This window comes from Macaca fascicularis, chromosome 9, assembly GCF_037993035.2.
Source record: "Macaca fascicularis isolate 582-1 chromosome 9, T2T-MFA8v1.1".
Taxonomy (NCBI): Eukaryota; Metazoa; Chordata; class Mammalia; order Primates; family Cercopithecidae; genus Macaca; species Macaca fascicularis.
This window is the reverse complement of record NC_088383.1, coordinates 111,012,899-111,038,295: the sequence shown is the minus strand read 5'-3', so window position 1 is coordinate 111,038,295 and position 25,397 is coordinate 111,012,899. Positions and strand designations below refer to the sequence as shown.

General features: G+C 42.4%; 1 protein-coding gene across 22 annotated transcripts in view; it reads left to right on the top strand.

Annotated features, from left to right (window-relative positions):
* The window catches only part of ARMH3 (armadillo like helical domain containing 3), a 222,162-nt gene that overhangs the window by 16,394 nt on the left and 180,371 nt on the right, over positions 1-25,397 (top strand). For 19 of the 22 annotated variants that reach the window (XR_012418158.1, XR_012418159.1, XR_012418156.1 and 16 more), the window contains exons 2-8: positions 3,700-3,812; positions 9,350-9,406; positions 9,517-9,663; positions 13,280-13,387; positions 18,295-18,387; positions 19,771-19,845; positions 19,962-20,048. Coding sequence is in view for 18 of the 22 variants with exons in the window: in XM_065521320.2 (XP_065377392.1) it covers positions 3,700-3,812; positions 9,350-9,406; positions 9,517-9,663; positions 13,280-13,387; positions 18,295-18,387; positions 19,771-19,845; positions 19,962-20,048 (680 nt within the window). In the remaining 4 variants the exon portion in view is untranslated. Of the gene's footprint in view, positions 1-3,699; positions 3,813-8,520; positions 8,640-9,349; positions 9,407-9,516; positions 9,664-13,279; positions 13,388-18,294; positions 18,388-19,770; positions 19,846-19,961; positions 20,049-25,397 lie in introns of those variants that run through there. The other 3 variants (XM_065521325.1, XM_065521323.1, XM_074002575.1) reach the window with 2 other exon arrangements.

Here is a 25,397-nt window from a genome sequence, read left to right as displayed (position 1 = left end):
TCTCGATCTCCTGACCTCGTGATCTGCCCGCCTCGGCCTCCCAAAGTGCTGGGATTACAGGCGCCTGATTCTCTTTTTACAGTTTGTCTATGTCTTATTTCTGAGACAGTCTTAAAGCCTAAACTGACATTTCTGTGGTATTACTGTGCCTTTGCTGTGTTTGCTTCTTTACCAGAAGGATTTAAAAGCTTGGATCAACAGAGGTCATAGCATAGTCATAGAATATTTTTTTTTCTCCCTTATTATCCCATAGCATTTTCTTTGTATTTCTACTCTATAAATTTCTCATGATTTGCTTTGCATTATGAGTTTTTATGTGTCTGTCTCTGCCAGTAGATTATGAGCTCCCAGAGAATCAGGTCTGGAGTTTCCCCTCTTTAATCTTATAATGCCTGAACTAGGGCTTTAGGTGCTTTTTATATATTTGTGGTATTTCAGTCATGCTGAGAGAATCATTAGATAATAGTCTGGTTCAATCCTCTTGTTTTACTTGTGAGGAAACTGAGAGGCACAATGACTTGTCTATGTCACCGAGTTGGTTGGGAGACCTGTGTTCTAGTCTCATTTCTGCTAGTTGCTTGTTCCATTATGCCTTGCAGCTTCTCAGCTGATGCTGGTTCTTTCCTCTGGGTAGGAGGGGGATGGTTGTGAAATAGGAAAAAAGTGCTTGAGAATGTACAGATTATATTCACATTACTGATGTGCTGCAACTTTCTGCTCTACCAATCAGATATTTTACTTTTTCTTAGAGATGGAGTTTCCCTCTTGTTGCCCAGGCTGGAGTGCAGTGACGCGATCTCAGCTCACTGCAACCTCTACCTCCCACGTTCAAGCAATTCTCCTGCCTCAGCCTCCTGAGTGGCTGGGATTACAGGCATGCACTACCATGCTTGGCTAATTTTGTATTTTTAGCAGAGACGGGGTTTCTCCGTGTTGGTCAGGCTGATCTCGAACTCCCAACCTCAGGTGATCCACCCGTCTCGGCCTCCCAAAGTTTACAGGCGTGAGCCACTGCGCCCGGCCGATATTTTTTTACTTTCAAAGTTAGGAGCATAGGCTTAATTTCTGAGACCCAGAGCAAAAGTTTTGTTAGAGTTCTATAGTTTTCCCAGTCTGCCACCTTAGAAACTCCCTGGGTAGGCGTGCTGGCAGGAGGAGAAGACTTTATGTTGTCAGTTTCCAGTCACATTTCAGGCAGCTTGGGTGGTAAATTCCAGTTGCCTGTGATGACAGAGAGTAATGAGTTGAGGCCTTGGCTGATTTTCCTGCTGCTCCAGATGGAAGGAGAATGATGAAAATAATTTAATTTCTTAGGAAATTTGGTAGTTTGGATTGGAATTGTTTTTCCCTCCTCTCCTGTTCCCTTTGCTTATTAGAAAGTATTGATTTTGAAATAGAGAAAGTGAGTTTATTAGATTTGGGGTGGACATTGATTAGCTGTAACCCAATTATAAATCCTCAGAAGGGGATATTTGTAAACATGTACTTTTCATGTCTGAGAACTTGTGGTTTCCACTCTTCCTGCTAATCAACTGGTTGAAAATGAGCACAGGCAGGATCCATATCCATTAAGTTTAGAATTGCATTGCTTTTGGTTTATTCTAATAGGAATCTCTTGATTTCCAATTTATTTTTCCTGAATAAGGACATTTTCCTCTTGACAACATTTTTAAAAAGACACAAGAAAGTTTTGAATGGAGGCTGTATTTCATGCTTTAAGGAAAAGCCATGATCAATATAATGTTAATTGCCCCAAATAGTTTTCTCTTTTTGTTATTGTTACTGTTTTTTTCATCAGTTCTCTCTGGACTATAACAGAATTTGAGGGCTAAGTTAAGCCTCGATAGAGATAGGTCCTAGTAAAATTTTAGGTCAGGCTGGGGGCGGTGGCTCACACCTGTAATCCCAGCACTTTGGGAGCCTGAGGTAGGCAGATCACGAGGTCAGGAGTTCGAGAGCTGCCTGGCCAACATGGTGAAACCCTGTCTCTACTATAAAGATACAAAAAATTAGCCAGGCGTGGTAGTATGCCCCTGTAATCCCAGCTACTCAGGAGGCTGAGGCAGGAGAATCACTTGAACCCGGGAGGCGGAGGTTTCACTGAGCTGAGATCACACCATTGTACTCCAGCCAGGGTGACAGGACAAGACTACATCTCAAAAAAAAAAAAAAAAAAAAAAAAAAAAAAAAAAAAAGTCTAAAAATAAAATAAAAATATCTAGTTGGTGAAGTTTCCTGTGCTTTAGTGTATGCTCAAAGATGAATCTCCTCTTTTGGCTATATGTGTTAGAGAAGGACAATGTCTAAGATACAATCTTTTGTACTATTGGATGCATCTCTTCCTTAAACAGAATTTTGATTTTGATCAGAAAGATAGTGCATATTTTCCAAAAGTCATTGATCAAAATTAGGTCTGCTGTGTTGGATTTGTCTGGAAGTAAAATCTGGCCCCTCCCTATCCCACATACTTGTCATTGGATGAGACTAAGTTTCATATCTAGAGCACAGAATTTAAAGGAAAGAGAGGAACTTTGTTAATAATGAAAAGAACCTGGGAGGTGAAGGGAATATGTGTAAATTCTCAGTGAAGACCTGTGGGATTTCAGGTTCTCCATTGAAAAAAAAAAATTGAGACTTCCTTAAAGCAAGATGGGAACATTTGGGCATGATTCATGGAACTACTTTTATATAGAATTGAAAAGTACTTTGGAGTTTGATCTGCAGTAGTATTTTTTATATATATATACACACACAATTAAATTTGAAAGTAGTATATTACTCTATTCAGTTATTTTGAAATCAGATTTTTTTGGCCTCTTGGCTGCTATTTTCTGCCTTGGGTCTCTTTCCAGAGGAATTTAGATCTAAAGACAGTCAAGTGCAGTGTGATTTATGAGGCAGTGAAGGCCAAGTACTTTGCAGTGACGAGGACCTACTTACTTTGGGGAAATCAATGAAGCACATCAATCTGCAGCACACTTCCTGCCTTAATGGTCCAGCTCGATCAATATTTGAAATTTAACTTCACCATCAGTCTGTGGGCAGTGTGTGCTTTGTAGCCTTCCTTCCATCAACCTCAAATATATGGCCAGACCTATTACAGATGGAGCAAGTTACACCTTTGTGTTTGGTTTTGGATCTGCTTTAAGCCTTGTCCACTGGCACATTTTAAGGATGTAAAATGTGTTGTGCTGTTGGCCAAGTAATGATTTAAACCTTGGCATTAGCTAGTCAGGGAGGAGAGTGTTGGACAGATGTACAAGCTCTGTAGCATGGATGTTTATCAGTTATTTTTCCTAAACATTTTCTCATTAAGTGGTATGTCAGTGACTCCAGCACCTTGGAGAGCATTCTGCCACTGACTGGCTTTCTTTTCTTTTCTAAGACTTACTTTTTTTAGAGCTGTTTTTAGGTTCACAGCAAAATTGAAAGGAGAGGGCAGAAATATCCCGTATGTCTGCTTCCTTCACATATGCACTGCCTCCTCTGTTAACAGCATCCCCTACTAGAGTGGCATTTGTTATAAATGATGAACTTGCATTCATATATTGTTACCACCCAAAGTCCACAGTTTACGTTATAGTTCACTCTTGGTGTTGTATATTCTGTGGGCTTGGACAAATGTATGACATATATCAGCCATTTGTATTATCATACTGAGTATTTTCACTATTCTAAAATGTGACTTTCTGTCCACAGATTCTCTAACCATGGCACAGGTAGAGAAACGTGGGGGTTTGCTCCGGAAATCTTCAGCCTCCAAAAAACCACTGAAGGAAAAAGTGGTGCTGATGTATGATGAGATCTTCATGGTAAGGCCTGCAGCCCTGTTGTGTACAGCTTGACTCTTTAGTTTCTTAGTTCAAAATGAGAAATACCCTTACCTCTGCCTGCTACCTTCAGGTTCCTTGGGGGATGTGGGAGGGAGGAGAGAAAGAGGGTTTGAGGGCAAAAATGAAAGCTCTCAGAGTAGAGATTATAATCATGTATTAATTAACATAGGTTGTTATTGTGTTGTCCTTATAGGTTGTTGCCATGAGCCAGGTAAAACAATTGAAAGGAGGGAGGAAGGCTGGGGAAGCTCCTTTTCTGAATATTTTAAAGAAAGACTTGCTCTCCTTGTGATCTAACTTAGGACTCTCTTATCCTAGATGTCCCATGAAGTTTCTTTTGGACCTAGAATTCTATAATTCAGATACTTTTAAAGGATACATTATTATATTCCATCTCAAGTTGTTGGTAAACGAAATAATTACTTAGGACTATCTCATTCTCCAGCTATATGGGATAACTGAGGAATTATTAGCAATTGGGTTGGAGATTTCTTTGGGTCTTCAGAACTGATTGAACATGGTCCAAACCTATATTGTAAAATATACCCTATCAGGGGCTGGGTGCGGTAGCTCACGCCTGTAATCCCAGCACTTTGGGAGGCTGAGGCGGGTGGATCACAAGGTCAAAGTTCGAGACCAGCCTGACCAACATGGTGAAACCCCGTTTCTACTAAAAATACAAAAATTAGCCGGGCATGGTGGTGCACTTCTGTAATCCCAGCTATTCGGGAGGCTGAGGCACAAGAATCTCTTGAAGCCGGGAAGTAGATGTTGCAGTGAGCTGAGATCGTGCCACTGCACTCCAACCTGGGCAACAGAGTGAGACCCCATCTCAAAAAAAAAAAATACCCTATGAGGGAAGATTAATTAGATATGCTACAGGGGTACCTGCCTTCTGAAATTCTGGTCATAAGTAGTATGCATAAAGTAGAATAATACTTACAAAAAGAATTACTGGCTGGGTGTGGTGGCTCATGCCTGTAATCCTAGCACTTTGGGAGGCTGAGTGGGTGGATCTCTTGAGCCATGTTGCCCAGGCTGGTTCAAGACCAGCCTGGGCAACATGGCAAAACCTCCTCTCTACAAAAAAAAATACAAAAATTATCCAGGTGTGGTGGTGTGTGCCTGTAGTCCCAGCTCCTTGGGAGGCTGAAATGGGAGGATTGCTTAAGCCCAGGAGGTCAAGGCTACTGTGAGCCGTGATCACGCCACTGCATTCCAGCCTGGGCAAGAGAGTGAGACCCTATGTCAAAAGAAAAGAAAAGAAAAGGCCATGTATTGGGTTTCTACTATGTGCCTGGAGTATTCTAAATGTATCACTAAATATAGAGGTGTTCTAATTCTGACTGGAATTCTGTGAGGGCACTGGTAGTACCCTCATTTAACAGATGAAGTTATTTGAGATCTCTGCTGGAAGGTGATGGAGCTGTGATTTGAACCCTGGTGCCTGACTCCAAAGCCATGGCTCAGAATAAATAATTCAGTCCACTAAAATACCTAACTTTGGCAAGCCTTGGAAACAGAGTGCAGAAGATTAATACAGATTGCCCAGGCCAGTACAAGCAACTATACATAGAAAATAAGTAGGTGCTAGGATCCTATTAGGATTCTTTTGGCCAGGAGTGGTGTCTCATGCCTGTAATTCCAGCACTTTGGGAGGCCGAGGCAGGCGAATCACAAGGTCAGGAGATTGAGACCATCCTGGCTAACACGGTGAAACCACGTCTCTACTAAAGATACAAAAAATTAACTGGGTGTGGTGGCGGGCGCCTGTAGTCCCAGCTACTGGGGAGGCTAAGGCAGGAGAATGGCATGAACACGGGAGGTGGAGCTTGCAGTGAGCCGAGATCAGGCCACTGCACTCCAGCCTGGCGGACAGAGTGAGACTCGTCTCAAAAAAAAAAAAAAAAAAGGATTCTTTCTTTGTTATGCAAGCTTGGTGTATACAACTCCTGATTTAGTGAGCTTTGGGGATAGGAAGTGCCAGTTCCATGAATTCCCTGAGTTTCATTTGTAGGCAATACAATGATATTATAGAAGTGTTAGGGTCAAACTGTGAGCCCTGCTAGGAAGCAGGACTTGAGAGAAAGTGATAGATAGAATACATTAAGTGGCTGGGTGTGGTAGCTCACACCTGTAGTCCCAGCTATCCTGGGAGGCTGAGGTGCATGGATTGCTTGAGGCCAGGAGTTTGAGACCATCTCTGGCAACATATCGAGACCCCCATCTCTAACAACAAAATTAGGTGGGTGTAGTAGTATGCATCTGTAGTTCCAGCTAGTACCAGCTACTCCTAGCTACTATAGGAGGCTAAGGTGAGAGGATCCCTTGAGCACAGGAGTTCAAGGCAGCAGCTAGCTATAATTGCACCATTGCACCCAGCCTGGGTGACAGAGTGAGAACCTGTCTCTAAAATAAGTAAATAAATAATATTTTATTTATTTTTTAATTTATTTTGGACCAATAATTAATTTTAAAAAAATAATTCACTAAATGAGGACGTTGTGAGAAGGCCAGAGATACTGCTTCTTTATGCCATTCTCAATTAAAAATCCAGAAGAAGCTAGGCATGGTGGCTCACACCTGTAATCCCAGCAGTCTGTGAGGCCACGGGGGGCAGATCACATGAGGTCAGGTGTTTGAGACCAGCTGGCCAAGATGGTGAAACCCCATCTCTACTAAAAATGCAAAAATTAGCTGGGTGTGGTGATACATGCCTGTAATCCCAGCTATTTATGTGAGTCTGAGGCAGGAGAATTTCTTGCACCCAGGAGGCAGAGGTTGCAGTGAGCTGAGATCATGCCATTGCACTCCAGCCTGGGTGACAGAGCAAGACTCCATCTCAAAAAAAAGGAAAACAAAATCCAGAAGAGATTATTAATATTTTATTATTAGATCAGGACTTAACTACTGATGACATTAGTTACTGGTAGTAATTTTATGCTGTTTTATTTTAATTAATAATCAATTATTTATTCATTTATTTTGAGATGGTGTCTTGCTCTGTTGCCCAGGCTGGAGAGCAGTGGCATGATCTTGGCTCACTGCAGCTTCCACCTCCTGGGTTCAAGCAGTTCTCCTGCCTTAGCCTCCCAAGTAATTGGAATTACAGGTGCATGCCACCATGCCTGGCTAATTTTTGTTTTGTTTTGTTTCTTTTTTGAGACTGTCTCTCGCTCTGTTGCCCAGACTGGAGTGCAGTGGCACGATCATGGCTCACTGCAACCTCCACCTCCCGGGTTCAAGCAATTCTCCCGCCTCCTGAATAGCTGGGACTACAGGCACCTGCCACCACACCTGGCTGATTTTTTGTGTTTTTTATTTCACTGTGTTAGTCAGGATGGCCTCAATCTCCTAACCTCATGATCTGGACGTCTCGGCCTCGGCCTCCCAAAGTGGTGGGATTACAGGCGTGAGCCACTGTGCCCAGCCATTTTTGTATTTTTAGTAGAGATGGGGTTTCACCATGTTGGCCAGGTTGTTCTTGAACTCTTGACCTCAGGTGACCCAGCTGCCTCAGCCCTACAAAGTGTTGATATTGTAGGCGTGAGCCACTGTGCCTGGCCTATTCACTTATTTATTTTTATTTTTTATTTATTTATTTTTGTTTTTGAGATGGAGTTTTGCTCTTGTTGCCCAGGGTGGAGTGCAATGGTGTGATCTCAGCTCTCCGTACCCTCTGCCTCCTGGGTTCAAGCGATTCTGCCTCAGCCTCCCGAGTAGCTGGGGTTATAGGTATGTACCACCATTCCCGGCTAATTTTGTATTTTGAGTAGAGATGGGGTTACTCCATGTTGGTCAGGCTGGTCTTGAACTCCTGACCTCAGGTGATCCCCCTGCCTCGGCCTCCCAAAGTGCTGCTGGGATTACAGGTGTGAGCCACCGTGCCTGGCTTTATTTTTATTTTTTATTTACTTATCTGTCACCTAGGCTGGAGTGCAGTGGCGTGAGCTTGGGTCACTGCAACCTCCACCTCCTGGCTTCAAGCAATTCTCCTGCCTCAGCCTCCCAAGTAACTGGGACTACAGGCCCATGCCACCGTGCCTGGCTAATTTTTGTATTTTTAGTAGAGACGGGTTTTGCCATCTTGGCTGGGCTAGTCTTGAACTCCTGGCCTCAAGTGATCCGCCCACATTGGCCTTCCAAAGTGCTGAGATTACAGGCATGGGCCACTGCACTTGGCTATCTCCTGGTAATAGTTTTAAAAGGTGAACTTAAGGACAGGCGCGGTGGCTCATGCCTGTAATCCCAGCACTTTGGGAGGCTGAGGCGGGCGGATCATGAGGCTGGGAGATTGAGACCATCCTGGCTAACACAGTGAAACCCCGTCTCTACTAAAAATACAAAAAAATTGGCCAAGCGTGGTGGTGGGTGCCTGTAGTCCCAGCTACTTGGGAGGCTGAGGCAGGAGAATGGTGTGAACCCGGGAGGTGGAGGTCGCAGTGAGCGGAGATTGCGCTGCTGCACTCCAGCCTGGGCAACAGAGTGTGACTCTGTCTCAAAAAAAAAAAAAAAAAGGTTCACTGAAAATAAGGTGGTAGTGGGCTATTGACCTGCTTATTTTATGTCATTCTCCTTTCTTTAAAGTAGGGGTTCTCTTTTTCTTTTCTTTTTTTTTTTTTTTGAGACGGTGTCTCAAAAAAAAAGGCATCCACCACCACGCCCGGCTAATTTTTTGTATTTTTAGGAGAGACGGGATTTCATCATGTTAACCAGGATGGTCTTGATCTCGTGACCTCGTGGTCGGCCCACCTCAGCCTCCCAAAGTGTTGGAATTACAGGCGTGAGCCACCGCACCTGGCTGAGGTTCTGTTTTTCTTATTTTACCCATTAACCAGCAGCCTCTGACTTCCTAGAATTTGTTTGAAAATTATTGCTAGGAAATTTTGGATTTTAGCATGATAATTTTGCTTACTCTTTGGATCAATTTAAATTAAGAAATTTAGAACACATTAAAAGCTCTGTACAGAAGACTAAATGCATATGGAGGGCAAGTAGAAGCAGTCAACACAGCATGCTGTAAAAACCACCGCAGTATTACTGAAGTGATCTGAATTCTGGCTCCTGCACTTGTGTAAGTCACTTAACTTTGTGGACTCTTTTCCTAAAATGAGAGGACGGTGATAATATCTATCCTTCCTGGCTCACTGGATTGTATTTCACATATGTGAATAGGTTTGAAAACAACACTGTACCAATGCATGGGAGACATGTTGTGATGTGACTAACTTATTCTGATGTTTATGTTCATTTCTTGCTAGAAGATAAATATTTTAGGGAAGTTCTTTGAGCTATTATTTAACTTTTGGTGCAGAGAATATATATCCATGCACAGAATTTTCCACTTGGGAAAGAAAACACGAAGAGATACTGTTCTTCTTTTTCCCCTTCTAGCAGTTTAGAATGACCAAGAATTTTCAAAGTTAATTTTGAAAACTAAGGTTGACTATATATAGTATTCTTAATGCTTTTGGTGTTAGCTGGGAAGGCCGAATGTGCTTGTCTTCTGGTTTCAGACAGAGGACCCCAGTAAGTGCAGTCCTCGGTTTTGGGAGGAGCTCTTTCTCATGAAGGTAAGAGTTGGTGGCATCTGTGGAATTTCCTGGTAACTAAAATTGCCTTCTCATGTGTTCTAGGCACTACGCTAAAAATGCATTCTGCCCCTTATTTGTTTCCTTGGCAGGTGAATTTAGAGTACCTAGAAGGCAAGCTGGAATCTCTTGATGGTGAGGAGTTGATGAAGATCAAGGACAATATTAATTGTCTATTCCAACACTGCATCCAGGCTCTGGGAGAGGAGCATCCAATTCGAGTTGTGAATGCATTGCAGGTACAAGGCTGGGAGACTGGGGAAGTCTTGTTTAACAGGAGAAAGGAATTGTAACACATCTGTTGGAACTGAGGAACCTAGAGTTGCTCTGAGGTATGAGGTTTTCTTTTTTATTTCTCTAAGTTACCAAATATTTATGCCATATTTGTTTAGCCATCTATTTATACAAATTGACACTTAGGAGTAATCTTATCCATTTGTATAATTTGATCTAATGCTAAAGTAGATTGTTAGAATTCTTTTTTTTTGCTTGAGAAAGGGAAGAAATAGGAAACTGAGGCAAGAATGATTAGTCTTTATCAAAAATCAGAAGACGGCTGGGCATGGTGGGTCACGCCTATAATCCCAGCACTTTATAGGGCTGAGATGGGTTCACCTGAGGTCAGGAGTTTGAGACCAGCCTGGCCAACATGGTGAAATCCCACCTCTACTAGAAATACAAAAATTAGCCAGGCATGGTGGCGGGTGCCTGTAATCCCAGCTATTCAGGAGGTTGAGGCAGGAGAATCACTTGAACCCAGGAGGCAGAGGTTGCAGTGAGCCAAGATTGTGCCCTGCACCCCAGCCTGGGCAACAGAGCGAGACTCCATCTCAAAAAAAAAAAAAAAAAAAAAGATTTTCAAAGGGTTCTGTAATTCAAAAAACATCAGGAAACTATTCTTTATGTTAAGTGATGATCATAAGATTCATTCAACAACTATTTCTTGAATAATGTTATGTGCCAGGCATTGGGCTGGGTGATGGAGATATACTACAGACTTCTTGAGGGAAGAGACTTTGAGAGTTTCATTCAGTAGTTTGTTTCCAGTGAGTAGAATGTTCCTTGTGCACAGAGAGCGGTGCTTAGCAAATAGTACTCTAGAAGTAGGTTCTTACTGAATGAATGGTGACAAAGTTTCTAAAATTTAGTCTAGTAAGTTTAGTATAGCCTAGATTGAGAGTACTTAGGGCAGTGATTGACAGGTTTAGAATATGAAGAATCCATATTCTAATCCATGATGGGTTAAATAAGTTTATTGGAACTTGTGAGAGATTGGGTTTAAGTTTCTAACTTATGAGTTAGATCACTTTGTGAGCCCCAGTTTGCTCATCTGTAGAATGGCAATAATAATTACCGCTTGAGTTGATGTCCCAGAAAGATGGACCATGTTTATTCTATAGCTTCGTTAACCTTTGGCACAGTAAGTTCCACATTTTAAGTTGTAGTGTAGGGGCTCAATGAAAGTTGGAAATTGTACTTCCAGTAATTAGGTAATTGCAGTGCTCATTGTGTGGGCATGAATTGTAAACTGTTTTATTTCAGTGGAAATAAGTTGACATTAAGCCACTTAGTGACCCATAAAATATTGTACATTGTTATAATAGCTAATACTTACTGAGCTCTACCAAAGTTCCAGGGACTAAGTACTTTACAGCATTATTTCACATAGCCCTCATAATGCTCCTACAAGATGGATGCTATTATTGTCATTCCTACTTTATAGATGAGAAAACTGAGCCACTGGAAAGTTAACTAATGTGTGTGTCTAGGTTCTCACAGCTAGTAAGTAGTGGATGAGGATTATGAAGATTTTAAGATTTGAAGCAATTGGCTATTATATAGGGACTTAACTGTTGTAGTTATTAAAAATAATTATAAAAACTGTCAGCTAGGCGTGGTGGCTCACGCCTGTAATCCCAACACTTTGGGAGGCTGAGGAGGGTGGATCACTTGAGGTCAGGAGTTCAAGACCACCCTGGCCAACATGGTGAAACCCTGTCTCTATTAAAAAACTACAAAAATTAGCTGGGCGTGGTGGTGAATATCTGTAACCCCAGCTACTAGGGAAACTGAGGCATGAGAATCACTTGAACCCAGGAGGTGGAGGTTGCAGTGAGCCAGGATCACTCGCGCCACTGCACTCCAGCCTGGGTGACAGAGTGAGACTCAATCTCAAAAACAAAACAAAACAAAAACCTGTTAAACTGTAATATAAATGTCAAAAAATTATTATTATTATTATCTTTTTTTTTTTGAGACGGAGTCTCACTCTGTTGCCCAGGCTGGAGTGCAGTGGCCGGATCTCGGCTCACTGCAAGCTCCGCCTCCCCGGTTTACGCCATTCTCCTGCCTCAGCCTCCCGAGTAGCTGGGACCACAGGCGCCCGCCACCTCGCCCGGCTAGTTTTTTTTTTGTACCTTTTTAGTAGAGACGGGGTTTCACCGTGTTAGCCAGGATGGTCTCGATCTCCTGACCTCGTGATCCTCCCGTCTCGGCCTCCCAAAGTGCTGGGATTACAGGCTTGAGCCACCGCGCCCGGCCTATTACTATTATTTTTAAGATGGAGTTTCACTCTTGTTGCCCAGGCTGGAGTGCAATAGAGCGATCTTGGCTCACTGCAACATCCGTCTCCTGGGTTCAAGCAATTCTCCTGTCTCAGCCTCCCAAGTAGCTGGGATTACAGGCATGTGCCTCCGCACTTGGCTAATTTTTTGTATTTTTTTTTTTTTTTTTTTTGAGACGGGGTCTCGCTCTGTCACCCAGGCTGGAGTGCAGTGGCCGGATCTCAGCTCACTGCAAGCTCCGCCTCCCGGGTTCACGCCATTCTCCTGCCTCAGCCTCCTGAGTAGCTGGGACTACAGGCGCCCACCACCTCGCCCGGCTAGTTTTTTGTATTTTTTAGTAGAGACGGGGTTTCACCGGGTTAGCCAGGATGGTCTCGATCTCCTGACCTTGTGATCCACCCGTCTCGGCCTCCCAAAGTGCTGGGATTACAGGCTTGAGCCACCGCGCCCGGCCAAATTTTTTGTATTTTTAACAGAGACTGGGTTTCACCATGTTGGCCAGGCTGGTCTCGAACCAATGACCTCAGGTGACCCACTTGCCTCAGCCTCCCAAAGTGTTGGGATTACAGGCGTGAGCCACTGCGTCCAGCCCCAAAATTAATTTTAAATAAAGGAAAACTCCACCAATCCCATGATCGAACTCAAGAACTATTTTTAATCTTTGAATATCACCTCCCAGTCTGCCTTATAATTTTTAAAAACAAGATGACAAGAAAATAAAAAATGAGGATGACAATAGTCTCAGTTGCTGTTCCTCTTTTATTTGCTGGATTTTGCACATGTTGAGACTCAGACTGGGCTGGGCGCAGTGGCTCACATTTCTAATTCCAGAACTTTGGGAAGCTGAGGCAGGAGGATCACTGGAGCCCAGGTGTTGGAGACCAGTCTGGGCAATGTGGTGAGACCCTGTCTCTACAAAAAATAAAAAAATTAACTGGGTGTGGTGGAGTACACCTGTCATATCAGCTGCTTGGAAGGCTGAGGTGGGAGGATCACCTGAGCCCAGGAGGTCAAGGGTATAGTGATCTGTGATTATGCCACTGCACTACAGCCTCGGTGAAGAGTGAGGCCTTGTCTCAAAAAAAAAAAAAACCAAAAAAACAAAAACCCGAATCAAACAGAAAACCCCACAAAAACTCAGACCGTGTTTTGGAGCTCAGAGCTCAGAGAAATTGAATGTATTGAGTGTCAGCTGTGTAAGGATGAGGCTGCAATGTGGGTGTACAGACCCAGTGTCCTTCTAGTTTTGAGACTTCCTCTCCAGAAAGAATTCTTTGTCTCATTTCTGCAGACCCTGTGCGCACTCATTCGAGGAGTCCATCAAAAGAATAAGTCTACCTCTGGGTTTGACATTATCAACATGCTGATGGGCTTTGACAAGGCGGAGCTGTGCATGAAGGTGAGGCATAAGCTGCAGATGTGCCTATGGATGGTAGCTTCTGACAGCTGTTCATGGACACTGTCAGCAGACAAATGTACTCAAAGATTTAGACTCAGAAAGACACAGATGATTGAATTTGGCCTTGCATTTGGTTATTTGTATTTAACAGATTTGCTTTGTCTGAATAAAGGAAAATTTTCAATTCAAATTTGAATGGAGGTATTCTTTCCCTGCAGGATAAAGACTGAATAGTTTATTTTGTTACTTGTATCATCATATGATCATACATTCTTAAGAACATTTATGAATTTAAATAAAATATAACAAATTAACATATAAGGCTAACTTTAATTCTAAACTTTAAGCTTATTTAACACAATTACTTTGATTTTATCAGAATTTTTATTTCTGCTGTTTGACACTATCTTTTTAAAATAACAGCCTTAAAATTCATATAGGATACATCCACCGTTTTAGACTGTACAATCTGACCAGGCGCCATGGCTCATGCCTGTAATCCAAGTGCTTTGGGAGGCCAGGGCAGGCGGATCGCTTGAGCTCAGGAGTTTGAGAACAGTGTGGACAACATGGCAAAACCTAGTCTTTACAAAAAATACAGAAATTAGCTGGGTATGGTGGCACGTGCCTGTAAGTCCCAGCTAGTTGGGGGAGGCTGAAGTGGTAGGATTGCTTGAACCTGGGAAGTAGAGGTTGCAGTGAGCCGAGATCATGCCACTGTACTCCAGCCTGGGCAACAGAGCAAGACCCTGTCTCAAAAAGAAGAAAATAAATAAAGTGTACAATCCAGTGGATTTTAGTATAGTCACAGAATTCTACAATTATCATCACTATTAATTTCAGAACATTTTCATCACCCTAGAAAGAAAACCTGTACCCATTAGCAGTCATTTCCCAATTCTCCACTCTTCTCAACCCTTGGCAAGCATTAATCTGCTTTATGTCTCAATGGGTTTAGCTATTCTGGACACCTCATATAAATGGAATCATATCATATGTGGCCTTTTGAGTCTGGCATTTACTTCACATAATGTTTTTGTGGCTCATCCATATTAGAGGATGTATCAGTATTTCATTCCTTTTTATTGCCTAATAATATTCCTTTGGATGGAGATACTATATTTTGTCTATCCATTCCTCAGTTGATAGATATTTGGGTCCTTTCAACATTTTGGCTATTAGGAATAATGCTGCTATGAACGTTCATGTATAAGTTTCTGTATGGATGTATGCTCTTATTTATTTGTGAGATGAGGTCTCGCTGTGTTGCCCCAGCTGGTCTTGAACTCCTGGCCTCAAGTGATCCTCCTGCCTCAGCCTTCCAAAGTGCTGAAATTATAAGCATGACCCACTGCACTCAGGCCACACATATGTTTTAAATTCTCTTGGGCATATACCTAGGTGTAGAATTGCTGGGTCACATAGCAACTCTATATTTGACATTTTAGGAACTACCAAACCATTTTTCCATAGTGGCTGTTCTGTTTTATAATTTCACTAGCAATGTATGAGGGTTCAAGTTTCTCCACATTATGTCAACAGTTGTTTTTGTCTGTCTTTACTTTTTTTTGGAGAATTGTCTTTCATATCCTTTGCCCATTTCTAGATTGGGGTATCTTTTATTGTTGAGTTATAAGAGTTCTTTACGTATTCTGAATATGTCCCTTGTCAGATATATGATTTGCAGTGTTGGACACTATATATATATATATATTTTTTTTTTTTTTGAGACGGAGTCTTGCTCGTCGCCCATGCTGGAGTGCAGTGGCGCAATCTCGGGTCACTGCAAGCTCTGCCTCCTGGGTTCACGTCATTCTCCTACCTCAGCCTCCCGAGTAGCTGGGACTACAGGCGCCCGCCACCATGCCTGGCTAATTTTTTTGTATTTTTGGTAGAGATGGGGTTTCACCATTTTAGCCAGCATGGTCTCGATTTCCTGACCTCGTGATCCACCTGCCTTGGCCTCCCAAAGTGCTGGGATTACAGGCGTGAGCCACCGCGCCCAGCCTGGACACTATATTGTTGTATAAATGTTGTTTGAACTTTGAAGAACAGTCTTCTATCACTCATTAAATTTAAAATAAATCTGTATACCAGAGAATCCTTATAATGATTAGGTTATAAAAAAAGTTATTAATATATAATTATGAATATACAAAGCTTTAATACTTAGAGGTATTTTTAAATTCTGGCCTTTTGCAGTTCATATATATGTCGTGGTAAAATCCCAGATAGCTCCTCATTCTCATAGTTGTAACTACTGCTTGTATGTTGGTGACTGCTAAGTCTCTGTCTTTAGCCTTAACTTCTTTTCATGATCTCGGAGTTGTATACTCTGCAGGTACTTGCTGAATGTACTCACTGACACATCCCATAAGTACTTCTTGCTTGATATATCTAGAATGGAGCTCACTGTTTCTCCTGCATCTCTTCTTCCTCATTCATTCCCTTTCAGAATGGGGGCAGCTGTCTTCACAGGCCCCAAGCTGAACTTGGTGATCGTCTGGAGATAAAAGATGAGAAGTCCCCTCATCTTTTATTTCCAGACGATCACCAAGTTCAGCTAATTTTACCTCAGTTCATATTCCTCATACTTGTCTTCTTCTGTTCCCACCATCTCTGTTATTCTTTCTCTCACCAGAACTATTACAGTGATGTCTTCATTCTTTTTTGTTTTTTTGAGATGGAGTCTCACTCTGTCACCTAGGCTGGAGTCCAGTGGTGCAATCCCGACTCACTGCAACCTCTCTGTCCCGGGTTCAAGTGATTCTCTTGCTTCAGCCACCTCTGTAGCTGGGATTACAGGCATCACCACCACACCCAGCTAATTTTTGTATTCGTAGTAGAGACAGGGTTTCACCATGTTGGCCAGGCTGGTCTCGAACTCCTGACCTCAGGTGATCTGCCCACCTTGGCCTCCCAAAGTGCTGGGATTACAGGCGTGAGCAACTGCGCCCGGCCCATTCATTCTTTTGACAAATATTTGTTGGGCCCCTATATGCCAGGTACTGTGGTAGGCACTGAGGATACAAGAGGCAAATAAGACATGGAAACTGTCTCAGGAAATTGATAATTAGTCCTTATTAGTCTCTATCCTTTCAAGCTTACCATCTTTAAATCCATCATCCACACTGACACCACAACTGTGTGGTATTAGTGTGTATATCTTACACTCATCTTTCCTGCTTAAAATCCTTCCTTAGTCTGCTGTCACTAACAGGATGAAGACCAAACTCCCTAGTTAGACTTATAAAACTTTCATAATCTGCACCATATTTACTTCTCCAGTCTTTTTTTTTTGAGACGGAGTCTCACTCTGTCGCTCAGGCTGGACTGCAGTGGTGCGATCTCCGCTCACTGCAAGCTCCGCCACTTCTCGGGTTCATGCCATTCTCCTGCCTCAGCCTCCCGAGAAGCTCGGACTACAGGCGCCTGCCACCACACCTGGCTAATTTTTTTTTGTATTTTTGGTAGAGACGGGGTTTCACTGACTAGTCTTTTATCTCACCACTGTGCGTCATTCTTTATACTACCTTAAAACCAAACTACTTTTATTCCAGCCCCACACCAGGGCCATTTCTTTCCTTATGTGTCTTTGATGATGCTAATGCCTGTCTGGAATTCCTTTCCTCCCCAATTCCTATTGAATTTTCAAAATATAACTCACTCCCAAGGGGTACTGGAATAGGTGACTTTAGAGCAAATTCCATTCCTCTATGTATATTTCGGTCATAGTAACCATTGAATTGAAACTGTTGGCTTGTTTTTCTCTCTCATTAGACTAAAAGCACCTTGGGAGCAAGGGTCATGGTCTTATTTTCCTATATTCTTTTAAAGCACAATATTCAGCACAGAGTAGATGCTCACATATTTATTGAATTGAACTGAAGCAGCTTACCTTGGCCTTCCAGCACGCTTAAATCCTTATTCTCCATCCATTCTCCTCCCTCGTTTAATGTAGAATATTTCTTTTCATCTTCCCTTTATCGTAGTATATAAGGGTTTCATCTTTTGATTAGTTTGAGTCTGTCAGCTGGCTTTTAGTGCAAGTGATAAATTCCAGTTGCATTGCCAAGTGGAGACCACGATGGACACAAGTTAGCTTTGTTGGATAGTGTATATGGCTAGTGATAGCCTGTAATGATACTGTTTCTTTTTCATTTATTCAGTGTGCCTGAATCAAATGTTATGCTTTCTTTACCAAATAATGAAACTTGCCAGGCATGGTGGTTCACACCTGCAATGCCAACCGTTTGGGAGGCCGAGGCAGGAGGATCACTTGAGCCCAGGAGTTTGAGACCACCCTGGGCAACATGGTGAGACCTTGTCTCTATAAAGAAAAAGAAAAAAAAAATACCCGGGTGTGGTGGCGCACATCTGTGGTCCTAGCTATTTGGGTGGCTGAGGTGGGGGGATGACTTGATCCCAGGAGTTTGAGGTTGCAGTGTGCTATGAACATGCCTTGCCTCCAGCCTGGCTCACAGAGTGAAACTCTGTCTCAAAAAAAAAAAAAAAAAAAAAGAAACATATACAATTATTTAACCATTAGGTTTCCCTTTTTTTATTTGCTTCGTTGTAATCTAAAGGTTTATATGGGGATGACAGACTGCAAACATTCATTCATTTAGTAGAACAGTGACTTCTTTACTGTCTTGTGCAATTGTTATAAAGCATTTTTCTCACTAAAGCTAGATTTTGAAGTGTTCCTATTTTTCTTTCTTAGCAACCCCAGCCTGAGAAAAAGTTCTCCTTTTCTTTATCTAATCTTGTAAGGCCTAGGCCTAAGGAAATGATATGTTTGCTTCATTGTGTGTTATTCACATTACTCCTGTATAACATAATCTGGAGTTAGACAAAGGTGTGGTGTTATCTGGTATAGTTTAATACTTATTGGTTCTCTTTCTCAGAACTTGATGGAGAGTTTGGATTCATTGCTTTGTGCAGAAGGTTCTGAAAGTCTGAAGAGTTTATGTCTGAAACTTCTCCTTTGCTTAGTGACCGTAAGTGACCTATGTTTGTCAAGGGTATTAATTGACAGGAGGGGCAATCCTGTTTGAATACTTGAGCCCACAGATAGAAGGAAAAAGAGAAAAAATATTCTCAACGGGGGTATTACATCACTCCCTTGTGTCTGGATGTATAGGAAGTTAGCTACATGGTCTTTTGCTTCCTCTTTGGAGCAACTACTGGTATTTTAGCCTGCAGCCTATGTGATATTTTACTTTAGAAGTTTCATTTCAGGAGAGCTACTGTCTTTTGGATTGTCAGACTTGTCCTCATCAGGTCTTATTTGGAAATAGTTCTTGTGATTCTGAGCCTTTTTTTTTTTTTTTTTTTTTTTTTTGAGACAGAGTCTTGCTCTGTCGCCCAGGCTGGAGTGCAATGGCATGATCTCGGCTCACTGCAACCTCTGCCTCCTGGGTTCAAGCAGTTCTGCCTCAGCCTCCCAAGTAGCTGGAATTACAGGCATGTGCCACCAAGTCCAACCAAATTTGTTTTTTTTCTGTATTTTTAGTAGAGATGGGGTTTCGCCATGTTGGCCAGCCTGATCTCGAACTCCTGACCTTAGGTGATCCACCTGCCTTGGCCTCCCAAAGTGCTGGGATTATAGCTGTGAGCCACTGTGCCCAGCCGATTCTGAGTATTTTTACTTGTTTTGGCTTTTATTTATTTATTTTTTGAGGCGGAGTCTTGCTCTGTTGCCCAGGCCAGAGAGTGCAATGGCGTGATCTCGGCTCGCTGCAATCTCTACCTCCTGGGTTTGAGCAATTCTCCTGCCTCAGCCTCCCAAGAAGCTGGGATTACAGGCAGGTACAACCATGCCTGGCTAATTTTTGTATTTTTAGTAGAGATGGGGTTTCACCATGTTGGCCAGGCTGGTCTTGAACTCCTGACCTTGTGATCCACCCACTTCAGCCTCCCTAATTGCTGGGATTACAGGTGTGAGCCACTGCACTCGGGTAGCTTTGATTTTATAACTGTAGGCTGCCTGTACTTTCTAGTGGAAGGAGGGTGGGGTATTGATTATTTACTTTAGGAGGGTCCCTTTCCCTGCCACCTCTTGAAGACTTCTGCATTCATAAACCTCTTCCTGTGCACTTGAGGAATGAAACCCAAGAAACTGTTAAGCAAATGCATATGTGAGGATATGAGAGAAACAATGAGGAGTTCAAAGACTTAGGAAATTTTAACTTGCTGATTTCCTACCCTTGTGTCTGTCTATTCAGGCTTTCATGACTTAAGGGACACTTGTGAAAGGTCTGCTAAGTTATCTAGTAGAAATACTTTAATATTTCTGTTTCTCTTAGATGCTAGGGGAGGAGATTACATGAGATATCAGAATACCTCAGTACAGACTTTAAAAGGCCTTTTATTACATTCAGGTGACGGATAACATCAGCCAGAACACTATTCTCGAGTATGTAATGATCAACAGCATATTTGAAGCAATTTTACAGGTAGGTCAGTTCCCTTGTTACCTCCTCTCTTTGGGGTAAACCACCTCTTCAGGTTTTCTCTGTGTTCCCAGGAACCAGGAGTTAGCAGTCTCATGCATTTTTGGTTCTTGTTACAGATACTTTCCCATCCCCCAAGCCGTAGGGAGCATGGGTATGATGCTGTCGTCCTCTTGGCTTTGCTGGTGAACTATAGAAAATATGAGGTAACTGGATGCCTTAGTGGATAGTCATTATCTTCCTATAATCCTCTTTAATGTGGCCCCTCCTTAAGGACTTTGCTTAATAGAGAAGACATGTTCTTGATAAATGGTATATTGATTAATTTTGATAATCCAGATTCTAAAAATCCTATATTAAATGCATAGAGCAGAGGATCTAGTTGTTCAAAGGAATCCTGTGATGCAACTTCTAATTAAGTGAGTAAATACTCCCTGATGTAGTGATTCCCATACCCAGCTTATTAGAATCACCTAAGAACTTTTTTTTTGAGACGGAGTTTCGCTCTTGTTGCCTAGGCTAGAGTGCAATGGCATGATCTTGGCTCACCACAACCTCCGCCTCTCGGGTTCAAGCAATTCTCCTGCCTCAGTCTCCTAAGTGGCTGGGATTACAGGCATGTGGCACCACGCCTGGCCAATTTTGTATTTTTAGGAGAGATGGGGTTTCTCCATGTTGGTCAGCTGGTCTCAAACTGCCAATGCTAAGTGATCTGCCCATCTCGGCCTCCCAAAGTGCTGGGATTACAGGTGTGAGCCACTGCGCCTGGCCTAGAACTTTTTAAAAAGAAAATATTGTGGCCGGATGCAGTGGTTCACGCCTGTAATCCCAGCACTTTGGGAGGCCGAAGCAGGTGGATCACGAGGTCAGGAGATCGAGACCATCCTGGCTAACACGGTGAAACCCCGTCTCTACTAAAAATACAGAAAAATTAGCTAGGCGTGGTGGTGGGCGCCTGTAGTCCCAGCTACTTGGGAGGTTGAGGCAGGAGAATGGCATGAACCTGGGAGATGGAGCTTGTAGTGAGCCCAGATCACACCACTGCACTCCAGCCTAGGTGACAGAGTGAGATGTTGTCTCGAAAAAAAAAGGAAAAAAAGAAAAAATTTCTGGATCTTATTCTGGACACAGTAAATCAGTCTTTTGGGGGTGGTGGGAACAGGAACCTGGGAATTTTTTTTTTTTTTTTTAAGTTCCCCTGTTGAGTATGATGATTAGCCCAGGATTGAGAACCACTGACCTAGTGCATCTGTTTAGAAAGATTTAATTTTTGTATACTCATGTGTCTTTTAACAAGGATACATTCTGAGAAATGTGCCATTAGGCAGTTTTGTTGTCATGTGAATATGAGAGAGCATCTTTATACAAATTTAGATGGTATTGCCTATTACATACCTACGCCACATGGTATAGCCTATTTCTCCTAGGCTACAAACCTGGATAGCATATGACTATACATATGACAGTACTGAATACTGTAGGCAATTATAACACAATAGTAATTATTTATGTATTTAAGCATATCTAGGCTGGGCATGGTGATTCACACCTATAATCCTAGTGCTTTGGGAGGCTGAGATGGGAGGATCGCTTGAGGCCAGGAATTTGAGACCAGTCTTACTCAAATAGTAAGACACTGTCTCTACAAAAAAGAATTTTTTTAAATTAGCTGGTTGTGATGGTATGGGTCTGTAGTCTCAGCTACTTGAGATGCTGAAGCAGGAGAATTGCTTGAGTCCAGGAGTTTGAGGCTACAGTGAGCCATGATTACACCACTGCACTCCAGTCTGGGTAACAGAGTGAGACCCTGTCTTTAAAAAACAAAAAAATTTAAGGCTGGGGACGGTGGCTCATGCCTGTAATCCCAGCACTTTGGGAGGCTAAGGCTGGTGGATTGCTTGAGCCCAGGAGTTCGAGACTGGCCTGGCCAACATGGCAAAACCCCGTCTATATTTTTAAAAATGCAAAAATTAGCCAGGCATGGTGGCACATACCCGAAGTCTCAGCTACTCAGGAGGCTGAGGTGGGAGGGTGGCTTGAGCCAGGGAGGTGGATGTTACGGTGAGCTGAGGTCGCGCCCCTGTACTCCAGCCTGGGTGACAAAGCCAGATCCTGTCTCAAAAATACGCACACACACACAAAACCTAAACCTAGAAAAGGTATGGTATAAAAGATATAAAATAGCTGTTGTTGATCTTCATGAAGCATGAAAGAAACTGTAAATCATACACCTGAATAGGGCACTTACTACGAATGGAGCTTGCAGGACTGGAAATTGCTCTGGATGAGTCAGTGAGTGAGTGGTGAGTGAATGTGAAGGCCTAGGACATTACTGTAGACTACTATAGGCTTTTTTTTTTTTTTTTTTTTTTTGAGACAGACTCTTGGTCTGTTGCCTAGGCTGTAGTGCAGTGGCGCGATCTCAGCTCACTGCAGTGTCCGCATCCCAGGTTCAAGTGATTGTCCTGCCTCAGCCTCCTAAGTAGCTGGGATTACAGGCACCTGCCACAATGCTCGGCTAATTTTTGTATTTTTAGTAGAGACAGGGTTTTACCGTGTTGGCCAGGCTGGTCTTGAACTGACCTCAAGAGATCCACCTCCCCGGCCTCCCAAAATGCTAGGATTACAGGTGTGAGCTACTGTGCCTGGCCAACTGTTGACTTTATAAACATTGTACACTTTGGCTACGTTAAATTTATTAAATTTTTTCTTTCTTCCATAATAAATTAACTTACTATAACTGTTTTACTTTATAAACTTTAAAAAATTTTTAAAGCTTTTTAACTCTCTTGTAATAACAGTCAGCTTAAAACAGAAACACATTGTACTATATTTTGTCATGTTTGAGATGACATGTTTGACATATTTGAGACCAGGCTGGTCTCAAACTCCTGACCTCACAGGGTCCAGATGATCAATATCTTTCACCTCCACATTTGGAAGGTCTTTAGGGAAATAACACACATGAAGCTGTTATCTCCTATGATAATAATGCCTTCCTCTGGAATACCTGCTCAAGGACCCACCTTCAGCTGTTTTACAGTTAACTTTTTTTTTTAAATAAGTAGAAGGAGTACAGTAGAAAATAACAATAAAAAGTATAGTGTAGGCTGGGCATGGTGGCTTATGCCTGTAATCTCAGCACTTGGGGAGGCTGAGGCGGGTGGATCACATGAGGTCAGGAGTTTGAGAAACCTGATCTCTACTAAAAATACAAAAATTAGCTGGGCATGGTGATGTGCATCTGTAATCCCAGCTACTTGGGAGGCTGATGCACGAGAGTCACTTGAACCCAGGAGGTGGAGGTTGCAGTGAGCTGAGATCGCACCACTGCACTCCAGCCTGGGTGAAAGAGCAAAACTCCATCTCAAAAGAAAAAAAAGTATAGTATAGTAAACACATAAACCAGTAACATAGTCGATCATTGTCATTATCAAGTAGTAGGTACTATGCATGATTGTATGTGCGTGTGCCACCATGCCCAGCTAACTTTTTGTATTTTTGATAGAAATGGAGTTCACCATATTGCCTAGGCTGGTCTCGAACCCCTGCCCTCAAGTGATCTGCCCACTTCAGCCTCCCAAAGGGCTGGGATTACAGGAGTGAGCCACCGTGCCTGGCTGATAACTGTATGTGCTATACTTTTATATGACTGGCAGCACAGTAGGTTTCTTTACATCGTTATCACCACAAATACATGAGTAATGAATGCGTTGCACTATGTGATAATGGCTAAAAATGTCACTAGGTTATAGGGATTTTTCAGTTCCATTATAGTCTCATGGGACCACCATAGTATATGCAGTCCATTATGGATCAAAATGTCCTTATGCGGCACATGACTGTATATCACATCTCCTTATGCAGTCTGCTTATGTAAGTATCACTGTTGGCATAGAAACTCCTTCTGATTTTAATGAAAAATTGAAGACAATGCCTTATTCATAGGAGTTCTGGAGTTCTTTTGGCCCCTGAATTAATCAGGGTGCAGATTTATAGGTTTTTGAGAGAAGAGCAGAACCCAGAGATTTATACTTGGGTTGGCACATATACTTGATTCCCTTCAAAAGGCAGAATACACAGAAAAGGAAGGGGACCACTCAAGGAAGACTGAGGGCTTCATTGGGCTTCATTGGGCTTCATTGGAGATTGCTTTTGAGGAGTAGGAAGCATTTGGCACTGAGTCCTGGGCACTAGGAGTACTTTACTGAACCCAAAAGTCAGGAGCTGCACTGAGGCAACCTGACTTTCTTCACTTAATAAATAGCGGTACTGTGAGAACTGGGCCAGCTGGAGAGAGAATTTTCTTTTTTGAGCTTCTGGATCTTCACCTAGTGATTTTTGATATGATTCCTAGTTAGGCTTTATTTGGCCAGGTTGAAAGTGATGGGTAACAAAATCTGGAGCTTATTCTTATAAGAAGAGATATGGAAGAAGGGGAGGCTTTGAGAAAGGAATACTTAAAGAGGGACTAGAATATGCAGAGCAATGTTAATGTGTTATAAATTCCAGTTTCTGATTGCTTTCATTGTCTTGGAGGAACTGATGAATGGTAGGTAGAGCTCCTAATAAATATGAAATTTATTCCCAACACCCGTTTTACTGATGATCTGGAGGGGCTGGCATGGTAGCCATTTTGATCTCTGTCATGTGTAATAGCCTCTGGGGCCTTATTACAATAGCAAGAAAAATAGCTATGGAAAAATGCTGAGGATAGTTAAAGAGAGGTGAGGGTTATATGTGATGGGAACACACTATCATCAGTAATGAATATTTTCGGACCATTCTGCTGGATGCAGGCCACTCTGAGGCAATGGCTTGGCTTCGCTGATTGTGATCTGAATCCTGGCTCAACTCAGTAGGGCTCTCTGAAATGTCAGCCTGAACTATTGGACATGGCCAAGGAACTGGAGAGAATCATATTTCTGGAATGAAGTATGCATCTCTAGTCTTTCAGAAGCCCCCAGAAGAATTAATATAGCGGGCAAGGGCGAGCTGGTGGGCCTAATTTATCTGGGCTTTGCAGCTTTTGATATAAATCATTCACCAGAAACCATTAAGGAAGCCTGATGATCATGGAGTAGGAAGGTTTTTGACAGGAACATGAAGAATTCCAGATAAACATAGCAAAACAGAAGCTGATGAAATTCTGTGCAAACTAGCATGAGAGAGTGTGCTGGGGAGAATAGCATTCTAGCCACCAGCACAATCAATCTCATGACCAATGGGGTACGTTGTAACCTTTCCGGAAAGGTACCAAGGCACAGCGAGGCTGGGTACCCAACTAAGCACAGAAAAAGTGAAGAAGTTGTTGGACTTAAGGAATAAAAGTGATGGAAAAGATACCATGTAGTAAATGTGTAGTTCTTCCTCACTTCAAGTAATGTGTTCCACTTTAATAATTTCATCTAAAAAGACAAAAGAGCCCCCAAAAAAGGTCTAGGGAAGAGCAATGGAAAACGGTAAGTGTACCTGCAATCAAATAAAGGCAGGACCCTATTAGAGTGATACTGTGAAGACTCACAGAGTTTGTAATTCTGTCTTATAGATGAAAA